This window comes from Leuresthes tenuis, unplaced genomic scaffold, assembly GCF_036924035.1.
Source record: "Leuresthes tenuis unplaced genomic scaffold, fLeuTen1.0.hap1 SCAF_9, whole genome shotgun sequence".
Lineage (NCBI taxonomy): Eukaryota > Metazoa > Chordata > Actinopteri > Atheriniformes > Atherinopsidae > Leuresthes > Leuresthes tenuis.
The window spans coordinates 20709561-20728140 of NW_027325363.1; the positions used below are offsets into that span (position 1 = coordinate 20709561).

Consider the following 18580-nt stretch of genomic DNA (forward strand, 5'->3'; position numbering starts at 1 on the left):
AAACTTCTTTGTTTGATCTTTGTGGAGTGAGAGCGCAGAGCTGAACACAGAGGAGATGCTCGAGGTCATAGTCCTGCAAGAGGCTCCTTTCTCTCTCAGTGCGAGACTCTGAAATTAAGCTGATTTTTTTAAATTTTTTGGATCAATGTTTGAATTACTACTGGAAGGTATTTTTCCAGCTGCAGTTTAAGGATGGTTAAACAGAAAATGGCCGCCAATCCGGTAAGTTTTCCAGTTTATCCCTTTGAAGAGTTGACACTATCTAGAATGCTTACTGTTATTTGTGCAACATTTGATCAATTTGAATTTAGAAATGGTGAGGAGTGGAATTCACTGTCAAACTGAAGAAAACTCATTTTATCAGGTTTTCTTATTGGGAAATATTGGGCTTTATTATCATCCTGCTTTACCAACAGTATCTGGACTCAAGTCTTCATTTCATCCAAGACGACACAAGGAAACTTCCCTCACTGAGCCGATCAGATGTTAAACCCCAGTATGTTCACCATCTGGCCCAGAATTCCCCTCCTGAGATCAGCCCCTCCGTCCCACCAAAAAAAGGTACTGTTTATCTAAAATATTAAAATATTAGAAGCATGTACATCCACAGACACGGTCCCGAATCATACTTTTTTTTCTTGTGGGTGTCCTCTCTCATCGGGTCCCAATAACTAAAAAGAAAACCAAACGTTTTTTTTATGATTTGTACTGATTTTCTTTTCTCTTTTTCTTTTTCTTTTTTGTTGTTCAAAGAGAAAACATTTCCATTTAAAGTTTTGATTTGCAACTATTGAACCTGAAAAAGAAAAGGGGGGGGAAAAAGAGTCTTGTATTTCAGTTTAGATTATTAGATTATTGATTTTAGAATGAGCGTTAAATAACCGCTCATTCTTTTTAAATTCTTTTTTTTTTTTCATTACTGTTTCTGAAACAAAATCCAATGACCAAAGGACACCAAAGCCCATCTGTGAGCCATAGTGTTGGCAATATCATGCTCTGGGCCTCTTTTGTTGCTTGCGAGGTAGAATGGCTTTACATAACCGATGACGGCAATGAATTTCTAAATTTACATCTGCAAATTAGGAAAAAGATGATGTCAGCAGAAAATATCCACGAGCTGAACTAGGTTAAAAAAAAAAAAGTGTTGTGAAGCAAGACAGTAATGACGAAACTCACAAGTCATTTTAATAAAGAATGGCAAATGAGGACAAAGAATATTATGGGTTAGTACGGTCAAGTTCATCCCCTGACTCTGATCCAATAGAAAAGATGTGAAGTGAGAAGTTCCAACATTCCACCGGTGAGGCTTTTCTGAGGAATGGGCTGAGACGTGTGTTTGTGTTTCAGGTCAAATTTGTGCACAAACATAAATTGATTCAGGACAGCTCACAAATGTAAGGCAGAAGGAGCGATGAGAGTAAAGGGGCTTCCATTCACGCTGTGTTGTTGTTCTGGCAGGTTTCAAACAGAGGTGTGTGAAGTTCACTGTGGTTGCTGTAATCAGCCTGCTGCTCCTCCTGCTGCTGGCTGGAATCCTCCTCGGTTACTACTGTGAGCGCAGGATATTATCTCACCCCTTCAACGTATAAGTGGTACAGTCTTTGAGGAAGAACCTGGATGTAATTAGCGCGTTCTTGTTCTCCCTCGGTTGGTCCTGCCTTCCAGATTCCTCGCCCTGCGTGCACGGGATGAAGTGCGGGGATGGGAGCTGTGTGTGGGAATCCCAATGGTGTAACGGGGTGAAGGACTGTCCAGAAGGCCAGGATGAGGCTAACTGCGGTAAACATCCACTAAGGAACTCTTCACCAGCCTTTACATTTCCCACAGTACTGTCTTAACACCTTTAACAGCTGAATGGGTCACCTTTACATAATGTTTTACTTCAATTTATGTATCATATGCAACAGATTCCAATTAATTTCTATGATTTTAAACCTATTCTGAAATGGTTCTATGGTTTCATTCTGAAAATTACAGGACATTTTGTTTTTTGATAACACTTGGACTCTTTCTGTGGTAACTGACACTTATATGTGTGTGCTGCTCGACTCTGGACTGGGTGTCCTCTTCACCCACTTTCCACTCTTTTTAGAATGTCAAGTCCCTGCTTGTGTTTGTTGTTTGCACACAGTGAGGCTGCATGGCTCCAGTTTCCTGCTCCAGATCTACTGGACTCCGACCAAAGACTGGAGGACCGTTTGTTCTCACGGCTGGAGCGACCAGCGGGGGAGAGCGAGCTGCCAGGACATGGGATACAGCAGGTTGTTGCAGTTCATACAGAATAACGAAGAAGACAGTTGTGAGGAATTTGCACGGTTCACAAAGTTTTTATTTTTGATCTTGTGTTTTGACAGGGGCACATATTTTAAATCGGGCAAACAGAGGACTGACTCTAATGGTGGATTCTTATTGGTGAAGTCTGGCTCAAACCCTCAGGCGTCCATAGTGCAACAGCTTGTCACCAGGTAAGTGAGCTGCTAAATGCTGCAGCTTCATCAATACTAGACTTAGTTCAGGTGTTTAGCTTTTTTTTTCCTGCGTTATTTTTCTTCGCAGCAATTCGTGCCCTAGCAACAGCCTGGTGACATTGAGTTGTACCGGTGAGTTATCGCACATTCTGAAACACACACTCACACACACACTCAGCTCGATCCTGCCCCTCTTTTCTACCTGCTCGCAGAAGCCCGTAGCGGCGAGATGCATCTTTTCTAACAGAAGTCTTTATTTTCAGACTGCGGGAGCGGGGTGAACTCCAGCAGGGCCTCTGGACGCCGGCTCGCCCCCCTGGGGTCCTGGCCGTGGCAGGTCAGCCTTCAGGTGGACGGCTCTCACCGCTGCGGAGGAGCCATCATCTCCCCGTACTGGATAATCACTGCAGCGCACTGTGTGGCCAGGTGAGGCCTGCTTCCCCACCCTCCTTAAAGCAGTAACTGCGGTGAGATCTCAGCCCGATTCTCTTCTGTTTTTCTCCCTCTGCAGGACATCCAGTCCTGGAGACTGGTCGGTGTATGCTGGGATACTGGGTCCCTTAGACACTCTGTTTAACCCTGCATGCTCTGTGAGTCGCATTATAGCGCATGAAGGCTACGACAGCCTGACTCGGCAGAATGACATCGCTCTAATGAGGCTTTCTAAAGCTTTGGACTTCACAGGTGCTCATAGACAGATATGCATGCAGTCATGTTAAAAAAGAAAGTAAACACACTTTTCAAACAAGCTCAAATGAACAACAAACACATGGCCGATTAGACTGTGCCATTATTTATTTAAACAAACACACTTCATCAAATAAGCTGTGGAAGCAGTAAGGATGTATTTAGTTTTTCAGGCAGGGTTTCTTCATTAAGGCGTGGTTTTTGTTAAATAAATAATGACACATTCATACGTTTCATTTACCTTATTTTATGACCTGTTGAGGACCAGATGAGCTCATGTTAGGTCCTTATGTGTAAAACCTCAGGGTTGGAAAAGTAAGTGCTTTCTATATCACATGACTTTAAATTATCAAAAGAGCCACACTTGTTGCAATGTTAATCCACAGTGTTAATTAATCACTTAGAGTACTAAAAAAAAGGAAATCAGATGCTGATTTTATGCCTCCTTACCCAGAAAAGCAGTAGGATTTAAAAAAAAGTTATTGGACTTATTACAACAGACCTTTCTTTGGCAGCCTCCAGCAAGATCGGACCTGCATGCCTCCCAAATCCTGGTCTGAACGTCACCGTGCCTGAGAATTACTGGATAACACAGTTTGGTCCCGCAACAAATGAAGGTGAGACAATGATTCTGGTCATGCGGTTTGAGGGAGTCCACATTATGAGACATAAGAGCGTACACAATGCTGGGAAATGAAACAGATCCGAGTTCAGTGTTGTCTTTTCTTTTCTTTATGCTACCACTAGATGGCACCAAGGTTCTGCACTTCTCCTTGCTTTGATCTCTTTAACCATACGCTGCTGAACTGTAACAAAATACAAGCAGAGGTTTTGGTGGTAATGTATCTGCTGTGGCCCTTTGACAGATTCTCGCTCACTCCATCTGATGGAGGCTCAGGTGACTCTCGTAGACTCGACAGAGTGCAGCGGCAGGATATCAGAGGACATGCTCTGCGCCAGACGGACGGACGCAGGAGCCAGAACGTGCCATGTAAGACGTGCGCACGGCATCTTTTTCAGTTAGCAGAGTGGAAAGTACCCTTAAATGCAAAAGCCAAGACAAATAGAAGCACTTTGTAGTTCGTAATGACATGAAACACTATTATTACTGCAGCCAAAGAGTCAGCACGCTGGCCCACTGTTTTTAGGGTTCATCTGTTGAGTCTGTATCAATGGACTCAACAGTTTCTGTAAAATAATGCACTCATACGAAGGGGTGTTTTATTTTTTTTTCTATTGCAAACAAACCGGTTTCTGTTCTTGAAAGTATTTCAAGCATTTTTATGTTCTTATGTAACTTGCTTTCAAAGGCACAGTCAAACAAGACCCGCACTATGTTCTGTACATGGCAACAGCTTTAAATAAACCCTATAACAGACCACTGCTGCACTCAACAATCAATGTTAAGTCTGGAGCAGTGGAGGCAGCTGACTGCAGTGTCACACTTCATTCATTTCATTCTGTGCTTTTAATTTGACCTCAGAAACCCATGAAAGATCTTAGATGCTTTTTAAACTGAATAAATAAACATCCGAGTCTTTATCTCTCGCCTCAGAGTCATTGTAATGGCCTCGATGATTGGCTACAGTCTGACCTTGACCACTTTTCTATGCATTTGTCCCGAACTCCTCCCAGTCTGATGGCGGCGGCCCTCTGGTGTCCCTGACTGATGGACTCTGGTGGCTCATAGGTGACAGTATTTGGGCGGAACACTGCACTGGGCAGAATAAACCGGGTGTTTATGGCAACATCACACAGTATCTGGACTGGATCTACAGTCAGATGAAGGTAAAAACTAGCAAAAGTCAACTCATCGAAGCCTTTTCACAGAATGTGACTGCACTTATAGGTTCAAATTTTACAAAAAAATAATTTTTTGCATTTTGTTTGACCCTCCGATTCAATAAGATTTAGGTTGACCGAGTGGATATAATAATGCATACAGTACAGCGGTTTTTTAATCTCAGTGGGGCCTTAATACAAGATTTTAGTGCCGTGTGTGATGTCATTTAGTCAACTGCTGGACACATGAAAAGGGTGATCCATGCCCAAACCTTATGTGTCACTGGTCTGTAGCCTCCATCCCCTCCGTGGGCTGAGGAGAGGTACAAAGTTGGGCTTGGCTAGGTTGTTGGTGAGCGGAAACGAAAACAAAAGTTGTGCTGAAACAATCAATCAGCTGACTGACAATGTGTATTGATTTCTAATCAACACGATTGTTCTGGCTCCAATTGTTGTGACCAATTCTGTAAATCCTTTAAAGATTGACTCTTGATTTACCAGTCTTGTTTTTGGAAGTCGTTTACATGACGTGAAAATTAAGCTTTTCAAGTAGAAGAATATTCGAACAACGAGAGCAAAGATCTGAAGCTGTGTTTGTATTTCCAGAAGCATCAAGATGCCTGATCACGGGACCAAAGTGAGATGAATGATGACATCACTGCCTCATCAATATCTACTTTATGAGCATATATACTTCTATTTTTTCCTCATCACCATCCTCAAACTGAACAACAGCACTGTTTGATCTATAGTATTCTTAGCACATGATTGAAAATGTCCGTGTAATCCGTGTAGCGATGTACCATTAAAAGAAGGCACCGCGTCTCAGCACAAAATGTCACGCACAAATCACAAGGAACGTCCCAAAATATTTATTCATTTAAAATTTCTGCCTTTGATTTGTCAGAAGTTCTTTTATTTACAGCACAAGTACAGTTTTGGCACAAAAGAGATAAAAATAAAACGCACTCATAAATAAGTGGACATTCAAATATTCCTTCAAAAATGTCAGTGTCAAAGATCCTCCAAATTTAGCATTTGTTTTCTGACGTGTACAAATACCCTCCAACGTTGTGCTTACATTGCAAAAGATTTGGAATACTATCACAGTAACATTCGAATAGATTTCAATTTCAAAGCTGAATGTGTACAGATTTAGCTAAATTACATTAATACGACAAATTGCATAGCGTGCTGAGAAATATTGATGTGTCACCTTGTATCACACTTTTGATCAACTTCAGAAACAAAGTGCAATGCAGCAGAGCCAGTCTCCACCCGCTGATCCTGCTGATCCGTTTGTCTCCGACTGGGAGGCACCACAGTCACTGTAAACGTGTATAACTTCTCAGATTTTCTTATACTAACAGTGTTTGTTGAAGCAGCTTTACCTTTAAACTACAGTATACACACAGACACACACAACATTACGGACTGGAACCTCAGAAAGCACGACGGCCCAAACATTTGATCAGAGTTGGCAAACCATTTGAAAGCCTCAAAAGAAAGACCTGCTGCTTCCATAATGCTGCATGCCCTTCGAAATAATAATATGCGTGTACTGCCAATGTGCTCTCATTCGCTCATTTCTGATGGTCAAACAATACCAACTGCTGGTGAGATGTGTAGAGTGTTTCAGGAACTATTCTGGTGGTTTTGCATAGTTTCGTTGACCTTCACGTGTTAAGTGATGTCCTCAATTTTCACAGAAAACTCTTTCACAACCCAAAAGAGAATAAGCCCCGTTTTGATTAGAGTTCTCTTAAACTGCTCCTAGTGAATGTCCGTGAAGAGGATAGTGCTGTCGACCTCCCTTCCGGGAAGAAATCATAATCCAAAAGCTTGCTATGGGGTGAGTGGAAAAAAAAAAACAGAAAAAAAAAAAAGCACCCTCATCGAACCTGGATGTCCTCAATTGTCTGAAAGCATCTGCATACGTTGTTTGGTCATCGGTGAGGATAACAGAGGTACACCAACGAGGAAGAAAGCGGAACATACCATTACCTCTCACAGCTGTATTAAGAAGTATTTTGGGGGTGGGATTTCCCTTTAAGGGGCAGTTAATGTGTTTGCGCGTCTACCTCCGTGGGCCAAACCGATGAGTGCAATCTAGAATCAGTCAAACATTCAGGGCCAACCCCCACCCCTTTCTGCACATGTATGGACGGGGTCTGCTCGCTGTCCGTCTGCCTATTCGCCGCGCTCGCCCGTCCCTTTCCTCTCAGTCACTTGATCCGGTGTCGGACCAGCGAGGACTCATCTGTGATCTCCCCCGAGCGGTCGCCGCGCCTGCAGGGCAGGAGCAGCAGGACGAGCAGGATGATGAGGACCAAGCCGCAGACTCCCATCAGGGTGTAGGAGATCACCCACAGAAGAGGCTCCTTCAGTGGCCCGGTGGAGCAGTCCGCCGCCACGTCCGCTGCTGAGAAGGGTCCCGCGATCTCTGACAGAGCCACTCCACCGTTCACTGCAAAGAAAGACCAAACCGAGCTCAAACCTCACTGTTTCAGGAATACAGCCAATCCAAACCTGAAGAAGCCACAGAGGAAATGTTAACATGCGACTTAAACGTGGTCATATATACATGTTCATTACATACACATGTTATAAATAAAGAAGTACTTCAAAGACTGGTAAAGCAGGTGCAACTGAAAGCAAGATTCAAGATTATACCGTACACAATCTGTAGATAATAAGCAAAAGCTTTTGGGCTCATGAGTCGTTGAATTTTTCCGGATTTTGCCAGCCCACTCAGACAGTTTGCAGCCCCACTGTCACAAGCCTGCATCCTTAGCCTTAAGCCTACGTCTGCTTCAAGTGTGTTTGCTTAATGCAGGACAAAAGTGATCTTTGTACTTTAAAACCGGAGCGGGTAGCCTTGCCCAAACTCGCATTTGCACACATTTCTTTCCCTGCGTCTACAGAACGTCTTCTCAAGGTCTTTATATGTTAAAGTTTAACTTGTGCTGGTTAGCTACGGTCAGCTGGATGTTTTATCAGTGAACATTGGTCAGTTGGTCAGTGAACATGCACGCGTTATCAAACAGTACATCTCTCTGAACGGTTTTCAACTCAAGAAGTGCAGACAGACGGCATTCTCTGGGGACGTTTTCCACTCCGTTTAACATCACACGTCTTTTAATCTTTCCAGGAGCATCGTCGGCAACATTTGCCGCAGTTGAAATCTTTCAAATTTGGTGCTGTAAATGTCGAGTTAACGATATTTCCTCTTTGTATATGTTCAAAACACACTCGTCTCCCACTCACTGTAAGTATACTGTAGGTTTACTAAAAGCGCATTTAGGTCAGTATTAAATTGTTCTGATGATTTAAAAAGACATGACAGAGCATGGATAGATCCCCTTTTTGGTGTGCAGACATGTCTTCTACTGTCAATTATAAAGCACAGAACTTCATACAGAAACACAATATATTATATATTTACATTTCATCTGCTTGTTGAGAACAAGAATTCTAAAATCCCTGGTGAATTATTCTGTTAAAATAAACTTACTGTAGCCAGAGGCTTGATTTAATGAGTATATAGCGGTCGTACTAGTCACAGGCATGTAGAAGAATTGTTGTTAAGGTGTCAACAGCGCTTTGCGTCCTGTTTGTACCCTCACCTGCACAGCTACTGAGTGCAAAGCCCAGTCTTTTCTGAGCACGGTCGAACACCACATAGAAGCCTTCCATAACGGTGGCCCCAATCACCAGACCACTAGCCGAGGAGGACACCCCGAAACGGAAGCAATCCAGCGTGCCGTCCACATCTGTGATAGGCTGGATGTACAGCTGGAAAAAAAAAATGACAAGACACCGGGACCAGTGAGTTATCTAGGGTTGATGGAGAAACTGAAGAAGGAATCGCCCAGCTACCTGAGGCAGGATGGTAACGCGGAAAGACTGGCTGGTGTTTGTGGCTCTTAGGTAGATGGAGAGCTTGGGGAAAAACTTCCACGGGGTCTCGCCCTTCATCCAGCATGCAAGCTTGGTGCCGTCCCAGAAACCTGAAGAAAAATCCTGGATCTGAATCAAAGGGAAAAAAGAGAGAGAAAAGAAGACGGCCAGGGAGAGTGAAAGATAAAGAGACAGAAACAGAAGGTCAGTACAGCACCAAAACAGGCTTTGATGTTTTCTTTCACTTTGCTGTAAGGGATTCTTCTGCAAGGATGTGGCTACTTTAACTGCAAAATGTTCAAATTAACCTTGGATGCAGCTCCACCAGGTAAGAAAAAAAAATAAAATAAAAAAGTGTGACGGCAGAATAACTGCAAATAACTGCAATCAAATATATTTTCATAGTGGGAAAAACCCAGGATTCTTCCACCAACAGCTACTACGTCCTTGAGTGTTTTAGCTCTGACAAAACGTTTCATCATTGCCTGTGGAGAGAAGGCAGCGTACCAGAGAGCTGCGTGTGATGGCGTCTACCACAGCATTGAAGACATTGACAGGAAGGCGCAGCAGCGTGGTCCCACTGTCAACTATAGCTTTATCCATGTTATACTGAAAGAGAGAAAGTGAAGAGCGGCGTTTGGGGTTTTTTCTTTGTTCAACAAGCTTCTATGGAAGACCTTGAACCAAAAGAGCAGAAAAAGCAGATCACACTCCTTCGCAGTGATGCATTTATGTGGTTTAACCTTGACACAATCATCCGATCAAGGCCGAATATTAACCATTTCCACTGCTTGTACACTTTACTCTTAAAGATCCAGTTTATGGTGGAGTGAGGTTCACACAACCAGAGACATTACAGCCTGTGAGGCGTACCTCTCTGCAGTCCAGATTCAGGTTCTGGTCTCCGACCTCCAGCTTCAGAACCTCCACTTGGTAGTACCACTCTTCCACTATAGGGGTGTACCACACCGACCCCCGATACAGAGTTGGTTCAGCCCCACCCATTATCTACGGAAGAAACAGACAAACGAGTTCATTCTGGCAAGGGTTTAGCCCTCTGCTCCCATTCTGGCACACCGCGGTACATAAACACACAAGCACCCAGCCATCTAATCCATCTGTCTGCATCAGCGGGTCACATGATGGAGATGCAGCGAGCGAGGCGCCAAGGTCGCCTGTGTAACAGCGACAGACCTGCTCTCAGCAGGATGCTATCTTAGCTTAATTAGCTCCTCTCTAACTAGACTGGGCCTTCCAGAGGGGAAATACACTTAGAAATACATTTAGTTTATCTAAATTGCACTGTCTGATCCAGACAGCTGCTACTGCACACGTGCAGAAGAACGGAGACATCAACAACTGCAATCGAGGCAGAGATGACAAATAAAAATTTTAAATCGATCTGTTGATCGTAATCAAACTGATCTAGCCACCCTGATTACTCACAAGACTCCCGGCCGGAGGATCGGCTGCACTGCTGGCTGCCAGTCCAGCGCCGCACATCTGGAGGGAAAAGACGTCCGGAATTCCCAGCTGTTTCACCACAGAGTTGAAGAAGGGCTCCACGGACGAGTCGGGCTGATTGAGAAACGGGAGACGTACAATCGTCAACTTCAATCAGTGGATTTAAACTTCGGGTTTTGAGCTTTTGGTTCGTGTGGTTCTCATTTGTATACTTTTATTTAATCTACGCCACAAGAACAGGAAACCAGTTAAATCAATTTAAAGTTCAGGAACACAATATTTAAAAAGGCGTCATTCCATAAACAGATGGATTATAACATTAACAAGGGAAAAGTAGCAGAGTAGTTGTGTATGTTAAAGCACTTTTAAATCTGACAAGCTAGCCACACTACTTAAAACATGAGAAATATGCCAAGTTGCAGTTGCATCTGCAGCAGACTGATGACGCGCCACTTTAGTTCTATTACAACACAATTTAAAGAAGTATTCAGCATTTTGACACGTATTTTACTGAGGATTTAACAAGAGGTTTCTGACCCGAGGTCACCGATGTGTACATGAACTGGGTTCAAAGGTATAAAGCAGTGTTCTGCCCCCTGACTAAAGGATGTTCTCTCTAGTTTTCTTCAGAAAGTTTTTCATGGCAGTGCTGTGTTACCATGTCATGCATGACAAACAGTCTTCGGGCAAGTTGAACCTGATCTCTCAGGAGACACCGACACAACAAAGTGGTCAGTGTGAGCATATCTGCTCCACAATCGCTGGTATTTGATCCCAAAGGTTGCCGTAGTCAGCGCAGACTGAAAGGCTTTATTGTGCCGAGCTGCAGTGACGTCAGTCTTTCCTCAGCAACACTAAATAATCACGCCGAAGAATACTGAAACTTAACAAAGCACCGCGGGTTTTATCGCCTCGGTTACAATTCGCATGTTCATTTATAGGATGTTCCGCGAGGAGAAGATGGAAGCTAATACGCAACAAAGCTAATTTAAAGCCACCCAAAAGCTGCACACCTTGGCTGGTGAAACTTCTGCCGTCACGTGAAATGTCAGCGATTAGACAAGATAAGATGTCAGACTGAAAATATGCAGAACTCAGAGATCTGTGGGGTCGAAGCAGGAAGTTATGCTGTACTGCCAGATTCAGCTGACAAAGAGTGGCATTATGAGGCAAATCTTTCCCGGTGATCTCTTATGTTTTTCTTCCCACTTCAACCGTCAGTCTCCTATGTTTGTGTCATTTTCGTGTATAGTTTGTGATAACATGCTCAACCCTGTAAGAGAGAAGGGAAAAAATTGCTGATTGCAAGGAATGAGACTCTGGTATTTTCAATCTGACCAACACACAAAATATTCCAAATAATTATTTTTTCCCTCCCATATGTTAAATGCAGTATTTTCTTTATTTTGGATCTTAATAGTTACAATAATAAAAAATGTGAAAAAAAAACATCCTTTATCAGCTGCTGAATATTACAAATCATTCATGTTAAACAGAACAGCTTTAAGCTCTTAATGGATGTAACCTTGAAAGCGTCTATCTCACCCGTGCCAGCATAGGATAGGCCAGTCCCAGGATGCCCTGCCAGTTAATCCCGGGGAGAAAGAAGCCGTCAGATGACAGGATGGCAGCGATGTTCATGGTGATGGTCCCATTTGGCCCCTTAGGGATGGAGACGCGGTCAATGCCCAGCTCACCTTTCCAGTTGCCCTGGGTGTACCTGACAGCTACAGGCCGACCGGCTGACTGGTAGCTACTGGAGCTAAAACACGGGGGAAGAAGCCAAAGCGTGAGAATGGTGGTGCGCAGACGTATAGTGCTGTTAGTGTTAAACAAGCTCAAGGACTTTATGAGGAGAAAAGAAGACAGGCAAATGCTGCCATGACAAACTGATAAAAGTTTTTACATATCAGGGCTTAACTTAAAGGAAAAAATCTACTGAATGATGGACTCAAAATAGTTTGGAAATGGCCTCATAGCCTCTCCCAGATTTATAGGCAGCAGGAATTGCTTCTGAGATCCCTGCTGAGGTCTTTCCTCCTTGACTTTTTGTTAACGCACGGCTGAATGTTTCAGATCAGCAAAGTGTGAAGCGCATTTGATCACAAGCTCCTTGCTACTAACCCTTCTAATCCCTTTGGATTAGAAGGGTTAGTACTTCTGCTCTTTGGTTTAGTTTAATAATCAATCTAAGGTGTAATGTGTCGTTTTCCGTCTGAAGTCATAATAACCTCATTTTAGGGGGCAAGGTGAGTTCTGATGTGTCCTGAAACATAAAACCTGGGCGGTGCAAGGTGGCACGACTGCACCGTTCCAGCCACTCACAGTTCAGTGTTGAAGTAGAGCGTAATGAACGGGTGTGGAGCGGCAGCCACTGCAAAGTTACTGCTGCCCGTATCCACCAGGATGTTCAGCTGAAAAACACAAGGAAGAGTTTGCTTAAACAGTTACCCGCCCTTACTTACATAACTCCTCGTCACACTGGAAAAGCAAACGACAACAACGAAAAAAACCCCAGCAAAATCATACATGGCAACGAGGAAGATTTGAATAGGAAAAGAAGGATTTAATTTCCTCTGTATCATGTATACATTCTTCTTGTAGTTTTGTGTATATAAAGTAATGTATAAGACATATAGAATGAAAATTAAACATAGCACAAGGGTTGTTTCTTTTTTCTGTTATCTGTCAAATCTCCTGTTCAAGACATTAAGTTGAATCCATCTGAAAGGCCTGTGCTAACTTGTCATCCATGGGCACTCTGGAGGCTTTAATGGTGTTGCATGTGCTTTACATTTGAGGAACACTGGATTTATCAGGTAAGGAAATGAAAGCATGGCCACTCTTGTTACATGTTGTCAGTTTTCGCTTGCAGCCGATCACTTCCAAAAAAAACAGCAACAAAACACTGAATCTTTAGAACAGCTTTTTGTGAACATATATTTGGTACTGACCACGCTGTCGTAGTAATTTCAGTATCACACAAAGTGATGTTCAGACCTCTGCAGTGGAACAGACTGACACAATCACCAATGTGTGATCTGTGTGACGAACATGGCTGTCTGACCCATCCAACCAATCGGGTGCGTGTCATGTGAACAGTGGGGACCTGCTAACAGCAGTTAGATAAATCTGCCTTCCAGGTATCAAGTCGGCGAGCGGGAACTAATTAGCCAACAGACTTCTGTCACCTCCGTGACCGAGCAGAAGCCATATAAACGCTCAATAGAAAGCATTCCTCGCCATGATGGGGGTCAGAGACCTTATGCCCCACAACCACCTGACTGCTCAGCTTCAGAAACCTCTATGCAATGGCTCTTTAATGATGTCTCCTGATAGTATATGGAAATGTTAAGCTAATTCGGCATGCTCGGCAGCAAACGGCAACAATCACACTATCATCGCTCCTCCTCGGTTGTCACTGTTCGGCAGACCGGAACAGCAGGAAGTAGTGGAAAATGGAAAAGTGCGAGAAGTTACAGCATAACTTCCTCATGCTTTGCTTCTTGGCCAATCACACCATCTTGTTCTTAGTTTAACTGCGCAGAGACCAAAAGTATTCTAAATACTTCCTCATAGCTCATACCACAGTGTTGTGCTCAGGTGTATCTTTAATCAAGAAAAAAAAAAAAGGTAATTATCAACCAAGTGTGATTCACTGGTTCAGTTAGCTTGGAGCCAGGCTTTTCAGTTCCTCCTCATTGGGCTGGCTCTGGTCCATCACTGTCACTGTGCCATCTGACCCCCCCCACACACACACACACGCAGGGCCCAAACAAACCAGACAAGCCAGACTAGAAACTACTGGAATCCTGTGGTGAAGAAAGAGGGGTGTGGATGGACAGCGAGGGCACTTCCTCGTTCCCAAATCGCTGTACGCTGCCTGAGCTCAGCTTCTGAGCCTCAGGCAAATCTCTTCCCCCGCTGCGACAGCCTGCAGTTGAGCATTCACTGTCTAATTGGCAGAGGCGCCATGGTGGCAACGTGCATCTGCTACCTGTTTGTACCAATTAGCAGATGTGAGACTCTCCAGCCGACACCTCAGCCTGGCTGTGCCACATGTTAACAGATGCGGCAATTAGTGGCTGATTTGAATAGCACCTCATTTAACACCCCGGCCCTGTAATCACATCATCATTTAGTTCAAATAATATTGAGAGTATAACTCAATAGTATTGAATTACAAGACATTTTGGCATGACATAACCAATTAGAACCAAAGTGGATTGAGCTCTGCAGCCGTGAATAACTGATGTAAGGGATTCACTGTAATTATGCACAGAGGACAGACTTGTAATGGCCGGCATGTCTGGGGAGGAATATCAAAAGGTGGAGGAACCGTTCCGTCCTGTGCATAATAACCCCATCCATTACAGAATGTGTAGTCTACAATTATTTCAATGTGGGATCATCCTGTACGTCTCATTTTGACAGTACTTAAAACACTTACAAATCTTCCAACTTAGATGTTAACACTACAAGAAACGCAGCTCGATACAGCATTTAACTCGAAAGCATCATCCACGGTGTTTACGTGAATGTTTCTAAGGAATAATTCACCCAAGTCCACGTTCACATGTCGTGGAGAAGTCACTCTGAAAAGACCTTTGTCAAAGCCGACATTTAAAACACTGAAGAATAACATCATTGCCACTGAGCTCTGCGTAGGTGAACTGGTTTCAGGTATTCAGGATTACAGAGAGTTTGAACAACACGGATGCATCGTTAGGGTTATCAGTTTTACCCGTGAATGTCCACTATAAAACAGATGTAAGTCAACAGCTGAGGAAGCCGTGCCACGCTTATCGCTCCCATCACACGTCACTGCAGAGTTGATGCAATTTGGGGCCTTTTTTTGGCTTTGTGGGGGGGGGTAAAGAATTGTTCTGGTGTAAATAATCAACTGGGGATGTTTCATGGTGATCTGATTTACTTGAAATTTTCAAATAAAAAGTGGTTTCCATTAAGTATTTATGGAACTTTACAAGTCATACTGTTAGCTTTCCCCCGGGCTAAGACTGAGCACACAAAATGTTCTGTAGACACACAGATTCATAGCCTGATTGACATAAAAATTTTCCAACTAGAGACATGGTGACTATATTTATTTTTCTCCTCAGGCTGTTGAGTGTTTTCTAATTCAAAGACTGACATATGGTTTGATATTCATCAAATGCCTGTGTGGCGTCTCCCCTTAAACTAAAAAAAAAGTTAAACAGTTTGGAATGTGTGACGATTACAGAATTCACTAGTCTTATGGGATTACTCGTGAAAAATACAGCAGATCTGCTGTTATTCATCCATCTGCTGAGTGTTTACACCTTGAAAAAAAAGGAATATCCTTATCCCTGGTGATAATTTGACAAGAGTACCGTATGCTCTGCATGTGGCCTGGAGAACGTCTGCGAACATCGCTTTGAATTAACCATTTTTCTGAGCAAACATTACATTTAGGGTAACTGGCCACATTCTTGGAACATTTGAAATTGTTCAATAAGAACGGGAGATGCTAAGCTGATTTTCTTTTCTTTTTTCTGAGCATACAGCTTTGGGCTGCTTTTAAAAGTGTAGGGAAGTGTTCTAGGGGAAGTTCTGCCCCGTGATAAGACTCTTTGAATCTGAGAAACTGTGCTGTGCCACCAAGGAGTCATGAAAGCTCTGATCTGTTTAACTTGAGAGGCCTGGAGGGCAAAAGGTCACCTTACTAATGAGATAATTCACCTTTGGTTTAAGCTCTGCTTAAAACACATCCACTTACAACGCGATGGCAAACCGTTGTCACCCTTAAGGCCTCATGTATCCTTAACTCCAACTCATCCACGTTCAGCCCTCTTTTTAATAGGATCTTGTTAGACACTTAAATCACAAGCAGAATAGCCTGACGACTGTATGTTGACTGGAAATTTTCGGTGCAACCAAAAAGATAAAAAAAAACAGTCGGGTTAGAGCTGTTTTGTACAACTCCGGGGCTGCTCTTTGCTCCCTGGGAGCCTCATAATCCCCGTCAGCTGCCTGGAAAGAAACACTGGTCCTCACAGGCAGCATCATGTGAGTGCATGTGAGCGGGGAGTTCAGTCTACCTACAGACCCCCAGGGACTGAAAACAGTTACAGCACCCTTTAGCTATAATAACCCCTGATGGTCCCAAGAAATGAACAGCTGACTTTATTTCATAAAGATGGTCACACTAAAACATCACAGGTTAATGTTCTCATGACCCCTCTTTTCCCCCCTCTTCTTCTGCTATTGCAGTAGCTTCAAATCTTGCTTATATTTTAAGAGTATTGAAATAGCAACCCTAATTCCTAGGGTGCACCAAAGAAGCTCTCACACACAGCAACGTATCCGATGGTGGATGGACTGGCTGGTGTTCACACGCAGCAAACGCACCACAACAACTCATGAAAACAATCAAAAAACAAGACTTTGTTTTAAGTTACTTCGTCCAAAGTAAAGCAGAGGTAAAGAAGTGGTATTTTAGAGCCAAATATTTCTGAAACCACCTGTGCCAAAGATAGGAAACAAAATGGAAACTCGCACACACTAAAGTAAATGAGATACAGTACCTTTTGACCCGGGGTGCCAACTGACATTTCTATGTAGTAGCCTCTTCCAGAGTCTCCTTGTAAGTTATTCACCATATCCAGAAAGTTCACTGTACCAGTTGGATCAGAGGCCAGAGAGAGGCCGTTTCCATCGGACTTTAACGCGACAAGCCGGAGGGCTGTTAGATTCACACCCGTGGATATGTTGTACTTCCCCGGGAATATTTTGAGTGGTACTGAAAAGTGACATTTCGACAGGCCGAAGTATAAACCAAAAACAAATGTCCAAATCAGAACCGAAGTACAATATGTCATGGTGGTGGCGGACCTTTTTTCTTTCTTTCTTTCTTTTACAACGTTAATGATAAGAGGGGCAGCCGCGGAAAGGAATCCTGCTCCTTGTTCAAAGTTTGCTCCTTAAGTTTTCAGGTTGGCCATCACGGGAACGCCTGTGCTGCTGCGGACGCCATTGTGGAAACGCTGCCTTTTAACCGTCACCAAGACACAGCACACACTCATATGGCAACCGAGTGTTACTGGGAATAAACACTTCTGGCAGTCGGTATTTTTCTCCAAGAAATTTCGGCTCCATCCACTCCTTTAAACTGTGTCACGCCGGCCGAAATAGGAGAGATGACTTCCGCTTCTCACTTTCAAAGTAAAGGAAACTTTCGGTTAATTTGTGAAAGCGCGCCGCAACGTTACCTTAAAAGGCCACTCGTACCGTTAAACGCCAAAGAACAGTAAAAAGCTTCTAAATGTAACGTACGATACGAATATTATTCTCAACGGTACATGTCATACAGCTTTGAAACTGTGCACTTCCGTTCAGATTTAAACGGTTTGAAGAATCCCCCCAGTATCAAGTTTATCTGAAAATGCTAATATTTAATTTTGAAGGCAAAGGGGCCCAACTATTGGTCATAATTTTACAACATTGACATCGTTGATTTCACTACTTCCTGCACAGCTTGCTGACAGATTTACACCAGTCACTCATGTCTTCGACTTCCCACCACATCTTAACAATTGGGAGCCTGTGTTGATTCTGTCAAAAGTGAAACAAAAAGTTGCATATTGCTTCCCAGTTGTTCATTCTGCTCATTTAAACCAAAGGTAGGGAGGTCAACTTTAGACTGGTAGGCCAACACATCCTTTCCTAAAGGAATCCTGGGCTTTTATAAATGAGTGTCTTTACACTCTTTTTAGTCATACTTACATTAGAGTTATGTCAGAGATGATTGATAAGCCATCCCGTGCATTCAAGTCAAATCAAACACAGTCCATTTACAATCTGTACAAAAATAACTTAATTTGTCTTCGATACAGTGTGTATTTATAACCACTTAAACTTCTTAAATACAGTAAACATCCTTATAACCTCATATTTAATGTTGATTGAATAAGTCCAAAGTGTATTACGTTGCATGTCCAGCATTACACAAGCACTTAATTTTCTTTAGTAATGCTCCTTCTCGTTCTTTTCCAAGATCCCTCCACATCTGCTGAATTTTCTCTGCACTACAATACATGGAAAAAATAGCAGCTTTTAAAATGCGTAGAGAAACCACAAATTTCCCAAGTTAGAAATGTTTTTTTCTTCCGGCCCGGGACAGTCTCATTTGCCACACTGAGAATGCAGAGAAAAAGAGAGAACACCCCAGTGTTAAAGCAAGATGATTGTCACAGGGCTTCTCCATGCTGCTTGTTTCACACGGAGACAACACTGTCTCA

General features: G+C 43.1%; 2 protein-coding genes across 2 annotated transcripts; one reads left to right on the forward strand and one right to left on the reverse strand.

The window, feature by feature from the left end:
- Positions 1 to 25: 25 nt before the first annotated feature.
- On the forward strand, positions 26 to 6639 carry LOC140314514 (transmembrane protease serine 2-like). Its single transcript, XM_072392738.1, has 13 exons — positions 26 to 222; positions 417 to 561; positions 1459 to 1551; positions 1666 to 1779; positions 2132 to 2261; positions 2355 to 2465; positions 2557 to 2600; positions 2732 to 2894; positions 2980 to 3152; positions 3671 to 3772; positions 4022 to 4146; positions 4791 to 4943; positions 5544 to 6639. Exons 1-13 carry the CDS (start codon positions 193 to 195, stop codon positions 5559 to 5561), a joined length of 1401 nt encoding a protein of 466 aa, XP_072248839.1. The 5' UTR covers positions 26 to 192; the 3' UTR covers positions 5562 to 6639.
- Positions 5794 to 17472, reverse strand: bace2 (beta-secretase 2). Its single transcript, XM_072392737.1, has 9 exons — positions 16868 to 17472; positions 12627 to 12715; positions 11847 to 12063; positions 10284 to 10415; positions 9711 to 9845; positions 9345 to 9446; positions 8817 to 8966; positions 8564 to 8732; positions 5794 to 7404 (listed from the first exon to the last, which is right to left on the reverse strand). Exons 1-9 carry the CDS (start codon positions 17159 to 17161, stop codon positions 7163 to 7165), a joined length of 1530 nt encoding a protein of 509 aa, XP_072248838.1. The 5' UTR covers positions 17162 to 17472; the 3' UTR covers positions 5794 to 7162.
- Between the last annotated feature and the right edge of the window lie 1108 nt (positions 17473 to 18580).

Excerpts from the sequence above, each read along its gene's own strand:
- LOC140314514 (XM_072392738.1), top strand. The coding sequence starts at position 193 with ATGGTTAAACAGAAAATGGCCGCCAATCCG. Across the intron at positions 2,262-2,354 it reads CAGGACATGGGATACAGCAG|GGGCACATATTTTAAATCGG; the intron begins GTTGTTGCAGTT and ends GTGTTTTGACAG. Across the intron at positions 2,895-2,979 it reads GCAGCGCACTGTGTGGCCAG|GACATCCAGTCCTGGAGACT; the intron begins GTGAGGCCTGCT and ends CTCCCTCTGCAG.
- bace2 (XM_072392737.1), bottom strand. The coding sequence starts at position 17,161 with ATGACATATTGTACTTCGGTTCTGATTTGGACATTTGTTTTTGGTTTA. Across the intron at positions 9,846-10,283 it reads ATCCTCCGGCCGGGAGTCTT|ATAATGGGTGGGGCTGAACC; the intron begins GTGAGTAATCAG and ends TTTCTTCCGTAG. Across the intron at positions 8,733-8,816 it reads GCGTTACCATCCTGCCTCAG|CTGTACATCCAGCCTATCAC; the intron begins GTAGCTGGGCGA and ends TTTTTTTTCCAG.